This window comes from Crassostrea angulata, chromosome 10 (genome assembly GCF_025612915.1).
Source record: "Crassostrea angulata isolate pt1a10 chromosome 10, ASM2561291v2, whole genome shotgun sequence".
In the NCBI taxonomy this organism is placed as follows: domain Eukaryota; kingdom Metazoa; phylum Mollusca; class Bivalvia; order Ostreida; family Ostreidae; genus Magallana; species Magallana angulata.
Genome location: NC_069120.1, coordinates 47763994 through 47784441, shown reverse-complemented (window position 1 = coordinate 47784441; position 20448 = coordinate 47763994). Strand labels below are relative to the sequence as shown.

General features: G+C 32.3%; 3 protein-coding genes across 4 annotated transcripts in view; 2 read left to right on the top strand and 1 right to left on the bottom strand.

Annotated features, from left to right (window-relative positions):
- Window positions 1-306: 306 nt before the first annotated feature.
- The window catches only part of LOC128167348 (cadherin-23-like), a 36094-nt gene continuing 15952 nt past the window's right edge, over window positions 307-20448 (bottom strand). The window contains exons 22-36 of the mRNA XM_052833024.1: window positions 12836-13045; window positions 12315-12622; window positions 11632-12153; window positions 8915-9115; window positions 8523-8739; window positions 8132-8436; window positions 7414-7668; window positions 6408-6496; window positions 6184-6270; window positions 5969-6037; window positions 5706-5775; window positions 5413-5546; window positions 2627-2661; window positions 2484-2520; window positions 307-2153 (exon numbers count right to left, since the gene is read on the bottom strand). Coding sequence (XP_052688984.1) covers window positions 2024-2153; window positions 2484-2520; window positions 2627-2661; window positions 5413-5546; window positions 5706-5775; window positions 5969-6037; window positions 6184-6270; window positions 6408-6496; window positions 7414-7668; window positions 8132-8436; window positions 8523-8739; window positions 8915-9115; window positions 11632-12153; window positions 12315-12622; window positions 12836-13045 — 2669 coding nt within the window. The 3' untranslated portion in view covers window positions 307-2023. The remainder of the gene's footprint in view (window positions 2154-2483; window positions 2521-2626; window positions 2662-5412; window positions 5547-5705; window positions 5776-5968; window positions 6038-6183; window positions 6271-6407; window positions 6497-7413; window positions 7669-8131; window positions 8437-8522; window positions 8740-8914; window positions 9116-11631; window positions 12154-12314; window positions 12623-12835; window positions 13046-20448) is intronic.
- LOC128167351 (uncharacterized) lies at window positions 13594-18204 on the top strand. Of its 2 annotated transcripts, XM_052833030.1 has the most exons (2): window positions 13594-13843; window positions 17211-18204. In XM_052833030.1, exon 2 carries the CDS (start codon window positions 17212-17214, stop codon window positions 18175-18177), a length of 966 nt encoding a protein of 321 aa, XP_052688990.1. In that variant the 5' UTR covers window positions 13594-13843; window position 17211; the 3' UTR covers window positions 18178-18204. The 2 variants fall into 2 exon arrangements, with proteins under 2 accessions (XP_052688990.1, XP_052688989.1); XM_052833029.1 differs by lacking the exon at window positions 13594-13843 and having other exon boundaries at window positions 16554-18204.
- On the top strand, window positions 18239-19795 carry LOC128167350 (uncharacterized). The gene is made up of 2 exons (XM_052833028.1): window positions 18239-19564; window positions 19670-19795. Exons 1-2 carry the CDS (start codon window positions 18239-18241, stop codon window positions 19766-19768), a joined length of 1425 nt encoding a protein of 474 aa, XP_052688988.1. The 3' UTR covers window positions 19769-19795.

The following is a 20448-nucleotide window of genomic DNA, read 5'->3' as shown; positions in this document are numbered from 1 at the left end:
AGGAATTGAGTTTACACGAAATTTCGTAAAATACAATTATATTGGGAATATCTTTAAGCAAGGGATGAGTTTTATTGTGGCATCTATTTGTTATTTGTTATTTACTGTAAAAAAAAAATTAAATCGAAGACTACTTTTATGTCACCTATATTAGGATTATAAATCTTTAGATTTAGCAACCAATACTGTGTATCATAGATAACGTTTAAATACTGGGTAACAAAAAATGTTGTGTATGTGTTTATTACATATAATGGTCAATATTTACATCTTTACAAAATTCTTTTGTATACATGTAAAAGTATACATTTTGATTAAACGAAATATAGCATATAAAAATGATCTACATTGAAAAAAAATCAACGCAAATTAAGAAAGTACTCAGTGGTAAATTTCAGTTAATATTATATCATATGTTTTATTTTAAGCCAAAAAAAGAAAAGAAAGAAAAAAAGAAAACAAAACTAGTGACCAAAAATATAAAATGCATTATTTTATCATTACATCACTAATTGAATCACCACAATAATAATACTTACAATACACCATAGAATATTATAAACGTTTGCAATAAATTTGCAAAATGCATATCATCTTATTTTAAGAAAGAATTATTACAAACTAGATCCTGTTGAAATAAAACTAAATCCGACACTATCAAAATCACTTTAATTCAGATATTCATTTGACAGCATTTGTTATCACATAATATATTGATCATTGAGAGAGAGAGAGAGAGAGAGAGAGAGAGAGAGAGAGAGAGAGAGAGAGAGAGAGAGAGAGAATTATCATCACACATCAGACGTTACAAGCATATAACAATATATAACAATATATGCATCGATTACAGGACTTAAGAGCTAATTTGTAATTATAATAATGGAATTATGACATAAGTAGAGACACGATTAAATAACCAGCTGCGCACCCTACTCAGAGTACTCAGAATTGAGGGCGAGTAGTATCGATAGATAGATAGATAGATAGATAGATAGATAGATAGATAGATAGATAGATAGATAGATAGATAGATAGATAGATAGATAGAAAGATAGATAGATAGATCCTTTATTTAGGTTTAATTACGGGCTCCCAATTCACCATTTGAAACGGCAAGTTTATTTTCACATACATGTAGTCCATACTTAATTGAACTTGACAATTAATTGAAGTAGATGTATTATTTTCTTCATTCAAAATGCCTAAATACACAATAATTTATGTTAATCATATTAAAAGATATATCTTTGTTTTATAATAAGAACAGCCTCCTCCAATAGGATTCATTGTGAAAACTTCCTAGTGCAGAAAAAATAAATAAATAGATAAAAATGAAGTTGACTTCACAATCTCAATATTTCAGCTGTGACTCATTTGGATTGGGAAGGGAGGTAATCATGTAATAAAAGGCTGACAGTGAAAAAGAATTTCAGAATCGTTATTTGACTCAATGCGATACGGTGTCTTTGTTTGTTATGCCTCTTTCTTTCCATTACATAGCATTTTAAACTCTAAATTCACAGTCGATATATTAAATGCAGTTCTGTTTCAAATGCAGAGCTAAGTAATTAAATTTTTTACTACACTCAAGATCATAATTTGTACATAAAACATCGAAACATCGTTTGTTTGTTGTAGTTTTTATAAAAACATGATAAATTTGCATTAAATTAATATTAAAGATTTTTGCCATTATCAAACTTAAAGAATTCTTTTTTCTCCCTATTAGAATACCGTCGATCATCTTGATATTTTATATTGATAGCGTTAATTTCATCACATTTCGGGAGCACGTACATGTATGCGTATGATTAATCTACGTACGTTTTTGTTATAATCCCCAATTTCCCTGATTCACAGCTATAAATATGTAATCGTAAAAGAGGATACATATTTTCTAGTAAAATCCTACCAAAAAATTATCTTAAAGGTTTCTGAATAAACAACCAAAGAAGAATCAAATGAATTTCAAAATCAATCAGCAGAGGCAGCCATAGGAAATTTTTCTCAACATATTGAACAGTCACAAATTTTCTACCATTTTTCTTTCTTGCAAAGACCCTGTTTGGCCAGAGTTAACCATCTTTACTAAACATCTTTCAAATCTATAATCACTTCTGTTTCTTCCTCGTCTTTGTTCATCGACGACCTTTCTGTACTTTAAAAAAGAAGAAAAAATGTTTACTTTCATTTGCTTGCCTGCAATATCAAATTTAAAAGATTAAACATTTCCCTGTAAATAACAATATTAGGATAATTGGTGGGGGTTTTTTCTTCAAATTTGTTTGTCATAGTCAGGATGAGATATTGTGGAATGACTTCATCAAGTAATAAATGGACATATGAAGAGTTTCTTAGGATCTCAAATGTGAAATATGAAAATAAAAACGAAGTAAATAGCTTAATCAAAAGTTTGTTAAAAATCAATGTCATTGCAAAGCACTTTTAAAATGAAGGTAGTTCGCCTAAATGAACAACATTACCCTGGACATGAAGATTTGTTCTTGTCTTCTTCACGATCTAAAATTGACATTAAATAGCGTTAAAGATAATCATAAATGAAATTTACAGAATGAAAACTCATAGAAAATGATATTCTCAATAAAAATCAATTTAATATGCATACCCACTGTAGACTCTGGATTTACCTCCATCTTGTACCTACAAATTCAAGATTTCTTTTTTAAATTTGTGTTTTTTGAAAAAGGCTAGGTGTTGTTATTGATGAATTTTTTGGGAAAGATTATGTTAGGATTTTATGTTTCTGTCAACGTATGCCTTTAAACCCTAACTTTTTAAAAAGTACGGTCATGTTTTATATTGAACCCAGTGTGCTTTTAATTTACAAATATTACAATTCCGTTAAGTTGTGATGGCTTCAAAAACTATTATATCAAATCAATAAATTATTGTAAACAAATGAAATATTATACATTTTTCATTATTGCCAAAGAAAAATAAGCTGTCGCTACAACAGAAAAGGAAAGATGTAGGCTTTTCCATTCAATACATCTTGGCCTTTAGTTATGACAAAATACAACAAATAAAACTATATATGTTATTGTTTGTTCACTTTTTTCAAACGATTTTGTACAAAACGAGTTCTTTTTTTTTAAATTACTGAACTAACAAATTGTTTTCTTCTCTTCATGTAACTACATTCAGTCCCAAGTTATCGTTTCTCGTCACATTTGACGATATTAAAGTAAAAAAGCGTATATTTTTCACATATATACAATTAAAATCAATAGAAAGGATGAAATCAGAAATTTATTTCTGATTCATTTTATATTTTTACAAATACTAACGGAAACGAAAGCTGATTTTTAATGTGGTTCTTAATAGAAATTTTGAAATTGTTTTTAGACGGGGTCACGTGACCCCGTCTATTGGTTTACTGTCAGGCGAAGTCTCAAACCGGATGGCACGCGTAGAACACATGAATTAAGTCTACGCGTAAGAAAATAGTGCAGCAAGTTTTAATGCATTTCAGTAAATATGTATCATAAAAACACGCATTAAATCTTTTCAAGTCCTCTGTGTATAAACAAAATTCTATTTAGAAAATAAACAAATAGTTTTATTGATCAAAATATTCTTGCTCGGTTTCAAATGTGGAATGAGTTACGTAACTGACTGTACAGGCCATTGACGATTCAGTTGGTGTACGATCTCATTAATCAATAGAAGAGGTTGATGGTGGAATCGAAATCAAAGTTCCCAAACGCAATGTGCCATTTTTGGAAAGTTGTGAATTTTATTTTGACAATCTTTCACCTGAATACGAACAAACTTCATAGGCAAGCTGAAGTTAAAATCGGGACGGATTATACACAGATGTTTTACAAATTAAATATAGGTGTTTCCAGTCTACTTGCAGTATGACTGCTGTTCGTCTCTAAAGGAATTTTGTACAAAGAAAATAAAAACAAGTCTGAATTTGCCTTATCGTTCGTTGGCTCTTTAGTTGATTAAACTGAATTTAAATTTTAAACAATGCATTGTAAGCAAAGTCTATAATAGATTATACATTTTGGAAGACTTATTCATCATATAATATATTCAATCTTATCGATTGAAGAACCAAGTTAAATGTTAATGTTCATGTTTTCTGGCTTCGTTGGAATCAGGCTTGGGGTGAATTACATTGTAAAATAATGCATTACATTACCATTACTTCATGAATTATAGCATTAAATAACCATTACCATTACTTAATTTTCTTGAAGTAATGCATTACATTACCATTACATGAGTAAAGTAATGCTTTACCATTTATTTACTTTGTGAAAAGTTAATAAGTTTAAAAAAAGTAACTTAAAAACTAAATAAAGAGATGTTGTAAATACATGTATTTCATAAATAAAATATGCTTAAAATATTTACAGGTTCATGTTCATGTTCACTATCAGGTTCAAATTAAATAAGTTATACAAGATTGATGTTGCACTTGTAGTTCTCAAAGTAAGGTTGGTCCCGTAATATTTACACGCTAATGGCGGAGTTGACAATCTCTTTTATTTATGTCTCTGATTTTCGGAGTATGATTTTTAATGAAAGGAACGGTTGTATCGTAATTCGTGTAGGTGATGCACTGGTTTACACAAAAAGTAGTAACTGGCGAACGGATTTATTTTTACCAATTAATTTTGCATGAGTCGCAAATGAAGAAAATCATATCAGATAAGTCGGTCTTAAAAATCAAAATGGCGACCGTGACAAATCTTTTTATTGTCAAAGTTCTTGGAATCTTATTGTAAAAAAAAATATTTCTAACGTCAGGTGCCTGTGTTTGTTATCGGTATACAAATGTTCACTTTGTTTGGTAATTCAACAGTTTTAGAGTTTTCGGGGTTTTCATAAAACCTTTATTACGGATACCGTCCGGGATTGAGTAAAATTTAGACAAAGTATCAGACAATTGCAAAAAAGCCGAATTAACATAGATTGTAACAACTAATTCAAACTCATAAATTTTGGAAGCATATTCGATGAAATACAGGACAATTACAAAATCAAACTTTCAAGACCCCGTCTTTTAGTCGCTAAAACATCGCTAAAAATATTGAAAAATTATCATCCGAGAAATATCATGTTGCTTGCAACGCAAATCCAACGTATACTTTTTATTTGTACCTGTGTATGAAGAGCAGAAAATTTAAGGGGCGTTTCAAAGGAATTATCTATTTTAAACTATTTTTAGAAATTTTCGAATGATTTTTATGACAATCAAGCAAAATATGCTACGATAATATCTTGTGACTCTCTCTATCAATTGCTTTATTCAAATGGTAATTTCTATTAGAATAAAGTTGTTTTTGGAAGAAGAATTTTAATATTAATTTTAAACTTAAGTGTTAGTACTTAATGGTATTGGTAAGAAACATTTCCTTTATTAGTGACTTCACATACCTTAGTGTATTTCGTATATATAAGAAAGTAATTATGCCCAGAACTACAACCATCAGAGCTATGACAGCGATCAGGATATAAACCATCTTATCTGTGGATGGTTTGTCAATACCTTCACTTTGATATTGCAAATCCTGAAAAAAGAAAGTTGTGATACATATATTAATACACCAATACATATATATTAGACTAAACCAGTATAAAAATAACCTGAACGCAATTTCTTCATCTGAACGCAATTTCTTCATTTCTAGTAAGCATTTGTACTAAAAGTGCTGAAAACGATATCTCACACTTAAAGATCGGATTGAGTATCTGTTCCTGACTCTTGCTAGAGAATCATTGTTCACATCGTCAAATTGTCTGAAAAAAGTAAAAAATGTAAAGTTTGATATTAAATTAATAATTTGGTGGACAGGCTGCGGTAAACTATAAACAAGTAATTGCCAATTACGCTTGTCAATTTTAATTTAACTAGGTTCTCCTTTTTGGGAGGGGTGTACTTATTTCAAAATTTCTAATGTTTACGGTTTTACATATAACACAAAATACATACGTCACCACATCGCTTGCTTCCAAAACCTCGTCGGTTTCTCGGTCCACAACATAAAATTTAACTAATGTCCTAAAGGAAATACAAATAAGGATTTAATTTAATGATATTTTGAATGAAACCAAATCTTTGAATTAATCTTCATTACTTTCTCGGCTATTGTAAAGTTTACACCATTTACACTCATTAGAACATTTCAATACCAATGAATAACCTACGTGAACGGGTCAGATTCCCCATCTATTCCTTTATAGATATCCATTTTGTGAAATATGCAATCATATCCAGTTATATTTGAAAACATGCTGTCAATACAAATAGAATACATGTATCAGCCTCTAAAAGAACATGAATTAATTCATAAGCAAACCTAGATTATAAAAGTAACATCCCCATGAATTTCATTTACAGTAAATTCATTTTAGAATCTAGTTCTGTTTACCTTAAAATTTCAAGTTTTATTCCATCAACCTCTGATGCCTTCTTAATGATGTGCATTGCCACAACGTGCGAATAATCGTAGATATAAAACTGCAAAGTTAGTAAAGAGAGAAACATTGAAGGGGATAAACAGGGGATAAACATTTCTTAAACTGGCAAAACACTGAACAAAACTGTTGTCAAAAGAAAAAAAGCAAGTAGTATGAGGGTTTGGTTTTGTTGTTTTGTATGTAGATAACATATATAAGAATATAACAATGCATTTTTATTCACTAAAAACTGCAGACTTAAATTAAACATTTAAAGATCTGAAACACGAAATATCTAAAATTTGCATTGGTGTCTTTTCTAAAACCATTTGTTGTGAAAAACGTTTAAATTTGTTCATTAACAGTGGTAGCTTTGGCTCAAAGTAGGATATCTTATTGTTAAATGGATCTCAGAAACTATCAGTTTGCACGAGATATATTTGTCTGTGTAGTCTATGGAGGTACATTGAAGTTATTTTTTCATTGAAAAATATATGGATATTTTATATTTAGATCAATTAATTTTTTGACCCCAACCTCGATTCTTGAAAGAATTTATACATATAGAACTGTTAAAAAACCCAAACAATGATGGTATAAACATGTCTGTTTCATTCCAAACATGTTTTTACGAATTGACATATATTTTTACGTTGAAAATGAAACGTCAAAGACACGGGAGTTCTAAGTATAGACAAGAGTTGTTCATGTTTTGAAAATAAAAGCTCTGTCAACTGATAAGAATGAAGTACCCTTTTCTTTTTCTCAACAAATCTTCAATTTAAGTCTGCAGCTGTACAGTTCTAAGCAATCGACAAAAGCATTTTCTGTAATTGTGTAAGCAATCTGCGTTAGATTATGAAATGCTTACATTTTGCTCCACATATTAAACACGATGGCCATTCGTTTCCCTCAACATAAATGGCACCACTCCTAGTTTAAATTGTGAGTCCGTTTAAATTGGAAAGCATAAATTACCTTTAATAAGGCTGTTGTATTTCCTGCAGAGTCATTTGCAGCTACTTGAAGTTTCGCTTGTCCTTTCATTTTTTTAGAGAATACAAAATTGGTCACAACTGTACCATTAGGATGAACGCAGAACAACTGACCGCAGTTGGCTTTGATGATTTTGTCTTTGAGTTCATTTTTCAATGCTCCAGTATAAGATATGTTTGTTGCATAAAAGTTGTGTTTACGGTTTTCAATGGAGCTGTCTTTGTCCACAACGATTTCCTGTTAAAACAAGGTATGGAATCCTTACCAAAGATTTAATAGTATCTTTTTTTTATTACATTCATAATATTTTTTCAATCATTAATTGTCAATTCAAGTTAAACTCTCTGAGAATAAAGAATAAAGATTTTTTTCTATTAACTTTCGGTCCACTAATAAAGAATAACTATATCTTAGTGACAAAAACATCTTTCTACAAGTCATTTGATTAGAATACATATATTCTGACCATTTAAATGGTATTGTTCTAATTACTTGCTTTATGTGATAAATATTAATTAAACAGAATTATAATCGAGAATAAAACCATGGAATTATAGAACAGTATTCTCATTTTATTTGCTTTTGTTATAATACGATATCTAAACTAACATATTTTCCGTGCACATTTAATAAAATGATTTATAAGTTATATATCCTCTGAAATGTTCAAATTCTATAAAATAAAGCATAAATATCTCACCGAAAGATCCATCACAATTGCATTTATCACTGTGTTATGCATAATAAATTTAGAAATCTCTGTATCTCTGAAAATTGGAGGATTGTCGTTGAGATCCTGCACAGTGACAATAACTTTCATTAGCGAATTTGCATTATTTTGCACATGTGTGTTATTGCACTGATCTGATATTATCTCAGGTTTACTGACATCAGTTGCTTCTACAACCAAAGTAATCTCGTTCATGATTTCTCGATCCAAAGGCTTTGTTGTTGATATTTCCCCAGAGCTGCTATTAATTCCAAAGAAACTTGAATAATTACCATCTGAAAAATATGAGGTGTTAAAGTGTTTAAGTATTGTGCTATTAAAGAAACTGTTTTTTTGACTTTCAAAATCTAATTAATGTTACCTTTTATTTTAAACTCGATCACTGCCGTTGAATCTTTTTCAACAGCAGAAACCGTTGTGAGGAGAATGGTTCTATTCTGATTTTCCTTAACGCCAACTTTCGTAATATTCGTAAGAAACTCAGGAGGATTATCAATGACATCTGTGATCTGGATTGTTAGTTCTGGCGTTATGCTAGATAAAGGGGGAAACCCACTGTCTGTGCATATTACGTATATCTGTAATTAATATACAACAATAAACTTTAAAACAGGTATAATTTGCTCTTTAAATGGTGTATTAATAAAAAGGTTTTAAAACAGTCAAACTATATATAGTTTAATAGACATTTAGTATGTCAAAGGTGAAATTTATAAACTAATTAAAATGTATTCATAATTCACAATAACATACCTTGAAAAATTGTTTAATTCCATAACTTAGATCTCTTATGAGTTTGATTTCTCCGGTTATGTTATCAATATGAAATAACTCAAATCGCTGTCCAGTTGATGCATTTGAATAAAAGAACTCATAATTAACAAGTTGATTATTAAAATCCATGTCTTTGTCTGTTGCCTGAATTTTTGTCAAAGTTGTTCCTTTTTTCACACACTACAAAAAAGTCCTCAATTACTATATATTATAGCCTAATATTAATAAACATCAAAGAAAAAAAATATATTATCAATACAAAATATTAGCAATAGCCTATGTAAAGCAAAAGGTTTTAGTACTCAATCTATAAAATTATGTATTTGTGATCTCTAAATGCGTTGTTCGTTAAATTTAAATTACAAAATGTTAACTTTTATTTATTTTTGATTCATCGGACATTGTACATGTATATAACCATTTATTAATTATCATTTGTAAGATTTCTTGGCTATCGGTAAAATATTGATTCACAAACCATTCGATGCAAGTTTAATATTGTATTTGCGTCAAAGGTGACTTTAATGTAATGACGACAATTAAGACGACAGGGGGCGCACACTACAAGTATGTCCAATCTTACGGGAATTAGACTATAGAACCAAGGCATTATGTAAACATGTACCTAAGATAATCCATAACCGGTAGAGTTTATCCCATCCCTAGATAGAGAATCTTTTCACGATTGCTTTTTTAGGTAAAGCAAACAATGAGAAAAAGTAAAAAAGAAAAGAAGAAAATATTTCATGCAACCGAGCATGGTCAAAACAATTACAAGAATTTAGAAAATACAAATAACGAATGACGTAAGTGCAAATACCAGAGTTGATTTGAATGGATTATAATAACACAATATACCGAAAAACCCAGAAATCATAGAAATGTTCGAAGATTAATTACAGAATTAAAACTTAGTACTTTTTCATTTACATTTACATTTAACGAATAACGCATTCAGAAAAAAATAACAATATAGAAAAAATATTGAAGTTTTTGGCTTTCCATAATAGCCAAAGTTATTATTGGGGAAGGGGGAAAGCATGCCACAATTGTTTTTGGTGGATATGGGCGTACAGTGTATACCATTAATTTTATCAGGACATAATTTGGTGATACGTTTTCCATTCATTATAAAGTTTATTTTCAACATTTAGAGAGATATGTACTTGAGTAAAAATCATACGCTGCCATCACAAGGCTGTTGATGTCTGCTTCTGGATACAAACACTTAATAATATGTGCATTATAAAAGTATATCTTACTAATAAAATGTTAGTAACAATCAATTTTAATGTAGTATAAATAACAAAGAGGTCATTAATTTGATCACCATCTGAACCCGAGTTGATAATGTGTTATGTCTACTTAATAACCCAATATAAAATCCTTGCCACTGGGGTTAATTACACAGGTAAAATGTTGTTTACAATTAATTTCTTATGTACAGTATTATAATTATATTTTTATTCAAATTCATTTTCTTGTTGACTATGAGTAAATATTCATTTGTATCTATAACTGGCTATGCATGAAACAATTTTGTTCCTTTTATCACGATCACATATTTTGAGAAATGTTTGATAAAATAAATTTCAAAAGTACATCCTTGTCAACAAATACTACAAGAAGTCCTTTGGTGATTTTAATTTTGTCAAATCTCAAAAAATTGCAATATAAATTGAAATAACATCCTTGCCTAAAAAATTTTTTACGATAACTGATCACGAACACAAACACAATCATCATGTTGATAATTCATATGACGATTAATGTTTGTGGCCAAAAAGCGCTACCACTTAAATTAAAATTATAATATGAGTTTTGAAACTTTTCTATGTTATAAACCTTCATCTGTTTTTCAGACACTTCAAGATTGAAATAAACCCCCTTTTTGGGAGTTGATTTTAATCAACTCTCCTATGCGGTTACTCAGACAAACACAAAGTGAAAGTGTTTGGACCTCAGCACAAATCATTGCTCCTGACAAGACTTAGTTCTTGAAAATGATTGATGAATTCGATCGATGTAATGTATGCTTAAGCATTGTTTTTCAAGGAAACTTATTTATAAATACCTTGAAAATGGTCAGATTTTAAATGGTACGAACAATTTAAATATTTTTTGTAGTCGTATGTATTCCTACGCCAGAGTTCAATATAGTCTCGTTCAAATGGACGCTCGGCTGTCTCCGCAAATGCTTGTCGGAGATTTACGGTGTCAGCCGAGCGTTTGGTTGAACGAGACTAGTGTTCAATATTGCTTGGATCCATACAATTTTTGAGAAACATTTTGTATTACTGATACATAGTTTGATTGAATTAATTTTACTCTAAATATTATTAAACATGATTCATATGGGGGTTCTCAACATTCTAGTCGAAAATGTCCAAAAGTTCATATTAAAAAAATGTGCGTAATTCAAAAAAAAATTAGAAGCTACATGTACTTGTCATGCAAAATATCATATCATTGATTTTAGATAAACAAACATCGACAAAATCAACTCCCGTCAGTTCTTCAGTACTTTGATTAGTAAACGCGATTCGATTTTAAGGTGCTTGCTATTTAGAAATATGTTTAAAAATATTGTTAATCCTTTTCCCTTGCAATTCCACTCAAAATAAAATGATTTAAGAACTTAATGTCTTTGTATGCATATTGTCCTCCAGTTTTTCTTTCTTTTTTGGAATTCATACCTTATTAATACTGATGATTCCATTCTTTGGTAACACCGTGAATTCTGGTCTGTGAATGTTTTCGTCTAAGATGAAAATATCTAACAACACAGATGAGTTCATGGGCGGAGACCCCTTGTCAATAGCCAGGACTTCCAATGTGTATATACCAACCTTGTTTTTTATACTTCCATCCACATGTATTACACCTGTGTCATTATCTATAACAAATAACCCATTAGACACATTCCCGTTACTTCCAATTCTGTAATACACAGTACCATTATTGCCAAAGTCTTTGTCTGTCGCTGATACTGTTCCGACCACGGTTCCTAAATTTGTGGTTTCCTTCACTCTAATTTGTTGTTTAGAATTAGAAGTAAAAACTGGTGCGTTATCATTAACGTCTAGAATATTCACGATCACGTGTGCTGAATTTAGTTTTGTATCTGCTTTCTCTATTGGGTTGTCATTTATTGTAACCACTAGCTCATATTTTGGCATAGTTTCTCTATCAATATTACCGTTTATAAATAGGCTTCCCTGAAATATAAATATGAAACATACATGAACTTATTGTTTGCCACTTTAAGTATTAATATTGCTTCAAAAATAATCATCGTTGATATTTTTGAAATATTCATATTTTATTCACAAGTTATTTCTTTAACAGTCAAAAGATCATGATTATAAACGTTACTTACATTTACATCTGAAATATGAAAATATGATTCAGCATTGCCTCTTGTGATCTTGTAAGTAATTTTCTGGTTGGGACCGGCATCAAGATCCTTTGCATATAACTGTCCAATTTGTGTTTGACTGTAATTTTGTTCCGTCACACTAAATAGGTATGATTCATTAAGAAAAAACGGCGTATTGTCATTAAAGTCTAAGACAGTGACATTAAGTTCAGCTGTAGCGTTATATTTGGAGTCATCTGATGCTCGAATTGTTATTATCCAAAATGGTTTCGTCTCCCGATCAAGTTTTCGTGTCTTAATGACACCACCTGTGACATAAACATAATATATAGAAAAACAACGTGTTGGAAAATGTAAAATGTAATCTTTTAATATGATCGTGTTTCATTATTTGGAGGTTTACCATTGTTAACATTGCTCAAACAAATAATTGAAACAATTTAGCACAAATAGCCATTATGGGTTTTTTTCCCAAATGACATAGACTGTGTAATTGTTGAATATTTTCTTTTTTAAAGTACCTGTCTTTGGATTTATTGAGAATGGACATTGTTTGTCATCTATGTAGTATCTAATCGTTGTATATTTTTTGCTGATGTCAATGTCGGTAGCTGTCACGGATACTAGAAATGTGTTGTTAGGAGCATTCTCCAAAATAACAGATGTATATAATGCATTTTGAAAAACTGGTGGATTATCGTTCTCGTCTGTGATCTTTATTATAAGTTCGCCTGAAATTTGAAACATAAAATGTCAATAAAATTATGTATTTTAATGGTGAAAAACATCATTGATAACATTGTTACATCAATTATCTGCATAAAAGTGAATTAACATGTGTTAGGTTTGTCTTTTAAGATGAAAATAAATGCAATTTGCATTCATCAAATCCATGATAACTGAATACAAGATGTTTTTATCAAAATAAAGTGGAATTACAACAACTTTCTTGATTGAAATAAATGTTTAAATTAAAACAATTATCTAGCGGGTATATTACAACATACAGGATCTTACATTTTGAATTCTAATTTTGCATTTAATTTTGCATTTTTAACGCGTTCTTAGTTGTTTGTTTAATTTTCAAAAATCTGCAGTAGGATAAGTCTGCTGGCTGTAATAAGTAAATGTATATTGCATAAAGACCAATTAGAAAGAGCATCGTATAAAACAATGTATTTTACACTGAAACATAATATTTTACAATTATCAACTTTATTGCAAGTCAAATTGTTGTAACGTGGACTCATGTCAAGATATATCAACGCACATGCATAAGTGTATTTATGTACATGTATATAAAGGAATTTATGTGATCTAAATACTTATAGTTTAGGTATTATATAGTTTTCTACTATGTTACATTTAATTAGTCATATTTGTACAGTATGAGGATTTAAAGGGTCTTTTGGGGTTTTTATACTCATACCGGTAAGAGCATTTTCAGGCTATTAGCCTGATCCTAAATATTTCAATTTTGGCTCCAAATTAGCTTGCATCGGAAGTTTTGGCAGGTGTTGTTCTTTTTTGTGAGTACAGTGGTAGCAACGTTATTGTTGACAAACAACACGCACGATTCTGATACACGAACGATCACGCACGATACACGAACGATCACGCACGATACACGGACGATCACTAACTTACTGAATCTTCACGATACACGAACAAAAACGATTAAACACGCAACCGAACGATTCTACACCATTAAACACGCAAAATCAAAATTAATTTTTAAGATTTGAATTCAGGAAACGTATTACTTTAATTTGTATTGCTTTATATTTGTATGTTTTTGAAAAGCGGCATGTACTTTAGTCATGCACTGTTTTGTATTTTACGAGTTAACACTTTTACACATCCATACACAAATATAAAGGATTCACACACAAATTATTTTTTTGTTTCCTTAACGAATATTAACTTCTATCATAAGTTAAAGAAAATTACATGTAATAGAAATGAAGATAATGCATAAACTACACAAAATTATTTACGTAAGAGTTGACTGTTTATGTAATTTAATTCTCTTACGTACGATTTAATTATGCGGGATACAGGTAAATTTGTTACCTTGTTCCATAGAATTTCGATTTTTCACATCCATTATTTTCATAATTTACAGTACATAACTGATTTATTTCTAATTATTCTAAATTTTAAAGCGTCTAAATAAATTTTATTTCAAACAAATGTGTATACACTCTATTAGATAATAATGCGTATCGTATTATCATTTGAAAGAAAAACGTTGGGAATAATCGTTTAGTTTAAAACGGGGAATGGGTAAGACTGGCCACTTTCATTCAACGTGTCGCTTTTGCTTATATGATTGAAATTATTTGTCAAGACACAATTGATGCTTGATATAGGCTGATTATAAAATTAAGCAAAACTAACTCGACCGAAAAAAGGATTGAATGAGCTATGGAAATACAAAAATGTATTAAACGACGAAAGAGAGAATGAATGTTAACAACTGTCAATGTTCTTATATAATTTTTTTTTATTAAATTCACATTGTTTTACAAAAACTTCTTGTCTTTGTTTTGAGAATAAATCCTGGCATTCCGTAAAAAAAGTTACAAAACGAAAAAACCGCACGATCACGCACGAACACGCACGATGAAAAACGCAAACCAATTTTCCTGATACACGCACGATCCCGCACGTTACTCGAACGATCACCCACGTTACACGAACTATTTAACACGATTGGCTGGTCAACAATAACGTTGTTACCACTGTATTTAAATTTTTTGGGGACATGCAGAATACAATTTTGTTTCTCGGACATTCATTCATCGTGCGCTTGCATAGGTTTTTGAATCACTCAGTGAATTTTAGAACTAACTTAGGACTTAACCGTGAACACGTTGTGTACAGAGGTTATTCGGGTTGCACGATTGATAGACTTTCTCAGAGAGGTATCCGGGAGGTGGATAAGTTTAAACCAGCTTTAGTGTGTTTGCAAATAGGCTCTAACGATCTCTGCAGTATTGATTTAGAAGTACATGATTTAGTTGATAAAATAGTTGACTTTACAGAGATGCTTCGAGGTCGGGGAGTGCGCAGAGTATGCGTATACCAAATCCTGCACAGGAAGCCTCCCACTAAACCAGGTAGATTTGCTGTTGACTCAGAGTGGTTCAATTCTAGGGTAGATTTAGTTAACAGGCTTTTGGATGAGAGGCTAGGAAGAGATTTTTTGTCAGGAGTCAGATTCTGGCGCCATGCTGGCTTTTGGTCACCTGAAAATAAAGCTATGGTTTTTTGTGAGGATGGTGTGCATTTGAATGAGACTCAGGGCTACCCTAAGTATTACAACAGTGTCAGAGCATCAGTGGTTTCAGGAATTAATAGCCTATAGCTTCATTAGTTTGTGGAAAATGAAAGCTCAGTGTTTAGTGCTGGAGAAAAATAGTATATAAAATGTCACAAACATAAAGGGTTCAAATATATAAGTTTAGATTCACAGTTGATATTCGCAGTTTGTTCTAGTACGACATACCCTGAACATAGGTATTATACCAAGTAGGGTTAAATTTTAATGACTTTAATCATATTGTTCATGTTGTTGATACAAAATAGTTACTATCGTTTGGACTCAGGTGTTGCGCATGGTCCATTGCTATAGGCTTGAGTGTAGGTTAGTTGTTTTGGCCAATATCTGTATGTACTAATATATGATGGACGGTTTAGCTCCTATACTATTGCGTGTTATATGGTGATATCCCCCATGGTTGGACTATGATACTTGGTAAACCAAATAGCCCCTAGTTTGTTGGGTGCTATGTTATGTAATATCCGGTATGCTTGGATCATATGGTAGCCGTTTAGCCCCTATATGGTTGGGTGCTCTGTTTTCATATCCAGTCTGGTTGGATTATGATATACATGTGTATGGCTTACCAAAGAGCCCCTATATTGTTGGGTGCTATATTGTTATGTCCAGCATGCTTGGATCTTCTGGTAACCATTTAGCCCCCTTATGGTTGGGTGCTATGTTGTCATGTCCAGTACGGTTGGATTATGATATATGGCTTACCAAGGAGCCCCTTTATGGTTTAGGTGCAACGTTGTAATATCTGATGTAGTTGGATTATGTTTGGCGGTTTACCTATGATGTTATATCCAGTGTGGTGGTGTTATGATATGTTTACTTATTGGTCACCATATGGCTTAGTGATCAGTTATCATATCCAGTGTGACTAGTCTATGAGGTGTTTAGAAAATTAGCTTCTACATGGTTGAGTGTTAGGTGGTTACCTTAATGTGGGGTGAGTTATACATACTTTGCATGCATATTGAGTTTGCAGTACAAGTTTGGTTAGCTTTGTGAACAAAGATGTATAGATAGGTTTAAATTTTGAGTTCTTTTATGGTAAGCTGCTAGGTCTACATGTATGGTATAGTTGTAGGTTATCAATTTCTAAAAGTTTGGTTTAATATATATGTTTGGTAACCATTATTTTGAATCATGGGATATGTGTTTAATAGCATATTTGGTTTAGCATATTTGTGCCTTGGATTGTAGGTCAGAAACTTGTGGTTAACGGAGCCAATGTACATGTACTTGCCATTACTTTTGTACTTACATTACATTTTTCAATGGTTTAAGTCATTACTGAATGACATAAAATTTTTGATGTATTATAAATTTAGGTTTGATGGTGTGATTCCAATTGTTAAAAGGCATGAATAGGCACAAATAAATCCAAAAATTTTAATCTCTGTTCACACATTGGAAGGACTCACTGGGGTTTAGGATAAAGTTCAAGTTGGGTTTTAGATCCTGTAGGAATTTACTGTTATTGATAAGGCAATGTATCAAGAATAAGGGTTGGTTACATTAAGTCATAGAAAACTTCAGCTGTAGGGTACAGTTTTTTACAGCATGATGCCTAGACCAAAAGTTGGTGTGAAAAGAAAAAGAGCTGGTTCGGCGGAAAGAAAAGGAGCAAAGTCCAAAAAAGATCAGAGCTCTGATCATCAGGAGGAAACTTTGGTAGAGAGAGTAACACAGGCGGTGTTGGAAGCATTAGAGGACAGAGCTGTCCCCGCCATTCCAGACAGGAGCGAGTCCCCCCAGAGTTTGGATGGTGAGTCTGATTCAGAGATTACATTTAAAGAGATAGAAAGGTCAAATGATGAGTATGCTTCCAGTGAGGCAATAGATACTTTTACTTGGTCAACCCCTATTTCGGCTATGGTTCCTCAGAAGTTGAAACAGAAAATATGGGAGGATCAGTTTATTGATCTCGCGGTACTGCTCCCTAATAACTTGGTTCCTGGTCCAGAGAGTAGCAACTATACATTTAAACTCGAGAAGAATGACAACATATCGGTAGTACCAAAAAAGGCAAAACAGTCTATTAACTCCATTTTTCAATGGACGACAGCTTTCTTGCGCTTTGTTGCCATATATGCTGAGAAATTTCCAAATGTAACACCAAATCTCATAAAACATGCAGAGACAGTACGTGACATGGCTGCATCGGGAAATGTGTCATGGCAAACATATGATAAGCAAATAAGAATGGATAGACAGATAAGGGGTACTCCATGGGGTAAAATTAATGTAGAGTTCATGCTGCAGGCCCAGAGATCCAGACAAGAAAACAAGCAGTCCTTTCGTTCCTTTCGTACAAGGCCTGGACAAAGATCAGCTTTTACAAACCAATTACCAAGAGGTATCTGCTGGTCTTACAATAGAGAGGGAGGATGCAAGCTTGAGCGCTGCAAATTTCAGCACATCTGTACAGAATGTAAGAAAAACCACCCTAAAACAAAATGCAGAACCCAAGCAGTCGTTAAGAACCAAAGTGTCAACTCCTCTTTGGGAACAACAAAACAACAATAAAATTGTAACCCCAGTAAGACCCGAAGTTTTGAAGTATTTTTTAAAGGGCTATGATACTGCTATGGCAGATTATCTGGTGGCAGGTTTTACCTACGGGTTTGAATTGCATTATGAGGGACCAAGACAATTCAGGTCATCTAAAAATCTTTTGTCGGCTTTGCAGAACCCTGTTATTGTGAACAAAAAACTACAAAAAGAGCTTGAGGCTCACAGAATAGTGGGACCTTTTGTTACACTCCCTTTTGATAATCTCCAAATTTCCCCTATTGGTATTGTGCCAAAAAAAGAAAAGGGTCAGTTTAGGCTCATACACCATTTATCTTTTCCTGAAAACAGTTCTATTAATGATTTTATACCAGAAGTGTTTACAAAAGTCCATTATGCTACTCTTGATGATGCTATGAATATTATTGTTTCATTGGGTAAGGGTTGCCTGATTGCCAAAACTGACATTGAATCAGCTTTTCGCATCGTACCTGTTTGCAGAGAGGATCATGAATTGCTGGGTTTTCAGTGGGATGGTTGCTTTTACTTTGATAAATGCTTACCCATGGGTTGCGCTAGTTCTTGTTCTATTTTTGAGAAATTTTCCTCAGGACTAGAATGGATTGGTAGGGTAAAGGGTCACATTCCACACATAGTACATGTTTTGGATGATTTCTTATTTATCGGTCCACCTGGATCAGAAATTTGTAATCAGAGTTTGTTAGTTTTCAGACTTATTTGTGAGAGCTTAGGTGTTTATTTAAAGGAGGAAAAGACATTTCAGGCAAATACAAATTTAGTGTTCTTGGGTATTGAGATTGACACTGTGGCGATGGAGATTAGGCTTCCTGAGGACAAATTGGTTAAGCTACAAAAAGCGATAGATGCAGTGAAATACAAACGCAAAGTTTGCCTAAGAGAACTTCAGTCTTTAATAGGACTGCTTAATTTTGCATGTCTGGTGATTATACCAGGACACACTTTCTTAAGACGACTTATAGACCTTACTAAAGGTATTGCAAAGCCACATCATCACAAGGATCTTACTAAAGAGAGTAGGCAAGATTTAGCGGCTTGGTCATTATTCATCAATCATTTCAATGGGAAATCCATATTGTTTAAACACATTTGGAAGACATCAGAGCAGTTACATTTATATACTGACGCTGCTGGCTCTTGGGGTTTTGGAGCTGTGTTTGGAAGAAAATGGTTCTATGGAGCTTGGCCAGAGAGTATGAAAGAATATAATATTACTCTAAAAGAATTATTTCCAATTGTTGTAGCTGTGGAAGTATGGGGCCGCGTTTTGCAGAATTCATGTGTGATTTTCCATTCTGATAATGCTGCAGTGGTCAACATAGTAAATGCACAGACATCAAAGGATTCGAAAATCATGATTTTGGTTAGAAGACTAGTGTTGGCACTTATGAAGTACAATATATTGTTTTCTGCAGAACACATTCCAGGTTTGTTCAATACTCTACCTGATTTACTTTCACGGTTACAGGTCAAAAAATTTCTGGAGGTGTCATTGGACAGCGAGGACGAACCAACAGCCATACCAAGCCACCTTTTGCAGCTATCCAAAACACAGCTGTTACCTTGATTGAGGCAGCTTTAGCCCCTAATACAAAGATTGTCTACAAGCAGGCCCTAAATTGTTTTCAGACATTCATGCAAAGTTATTACAATACATGCAGTATTAAGGATGTTTCTCTCGAACACATTATTAGTTTCGTTTCCTATCTATTTAGTATAGGCAAAGCACCAAGCTCGATAACAACATACTTGGCAGCGCTGGCATATTATTTTAAAATGTCTAATATTCCAGACTTTTCAAATCATTTCTTGATAAAGAAAATGTTAAGTGGGGCAAAGCGTCTGGCCAGCTCTCCTGATGTGAGGCAGCCTATTACTCTGGATATCCTGGAAAACCTTTTAGTAGCCGTGCCTCATGTAGCCAATTCTAGTTACCAAAGATGTTTGTTCATGGCTATGTTTATAATAGCATTTTATGCTTTCCTCCGAGTAGGAGAAATCACAGTTCGCTCCCATTCTAACCCAAACTTGCTGCTTTTGAGTAATGTATCCTTCAAGACAATAGCCAAAGCAAGTTGTATGATCATAACAATGACCAACTTCAAGCATAATCTGGGGAAAAATCCTGTGCATCTGGAAATCAAACCTCACCCAATCCGCAAATTTTGTCCTGTGCAAATCATGAAGAGTTATCTCAAAGTGAGAGGTGTGAAGGATGGACCTCTGTTTTGCTATGGCCCTGGAAGG

Coding starts and splice junctions, on each gene's coding strand:
- LOC128167351 (XM_052833030.1), top strand. CDS start 17,212: ATGATGCCTAGACCAAAAGTTGGTGTGAAAAGAAAAAGAGCTGGTTCG.
- LOC128167350 (XM_052833028.1), top strand. CDS start 18,239: ATGGCAGATTATCTGGTGGCAGGTTTTACCTACGGGTTTGAATTGCAT. Junction 19,565..19,669: donor ATTCGAAAATCATGATTTTG/GTTAGAAGACTA, acceptor TCACGGTTACAG/GTCAAAAAATTTCTGGAGGT.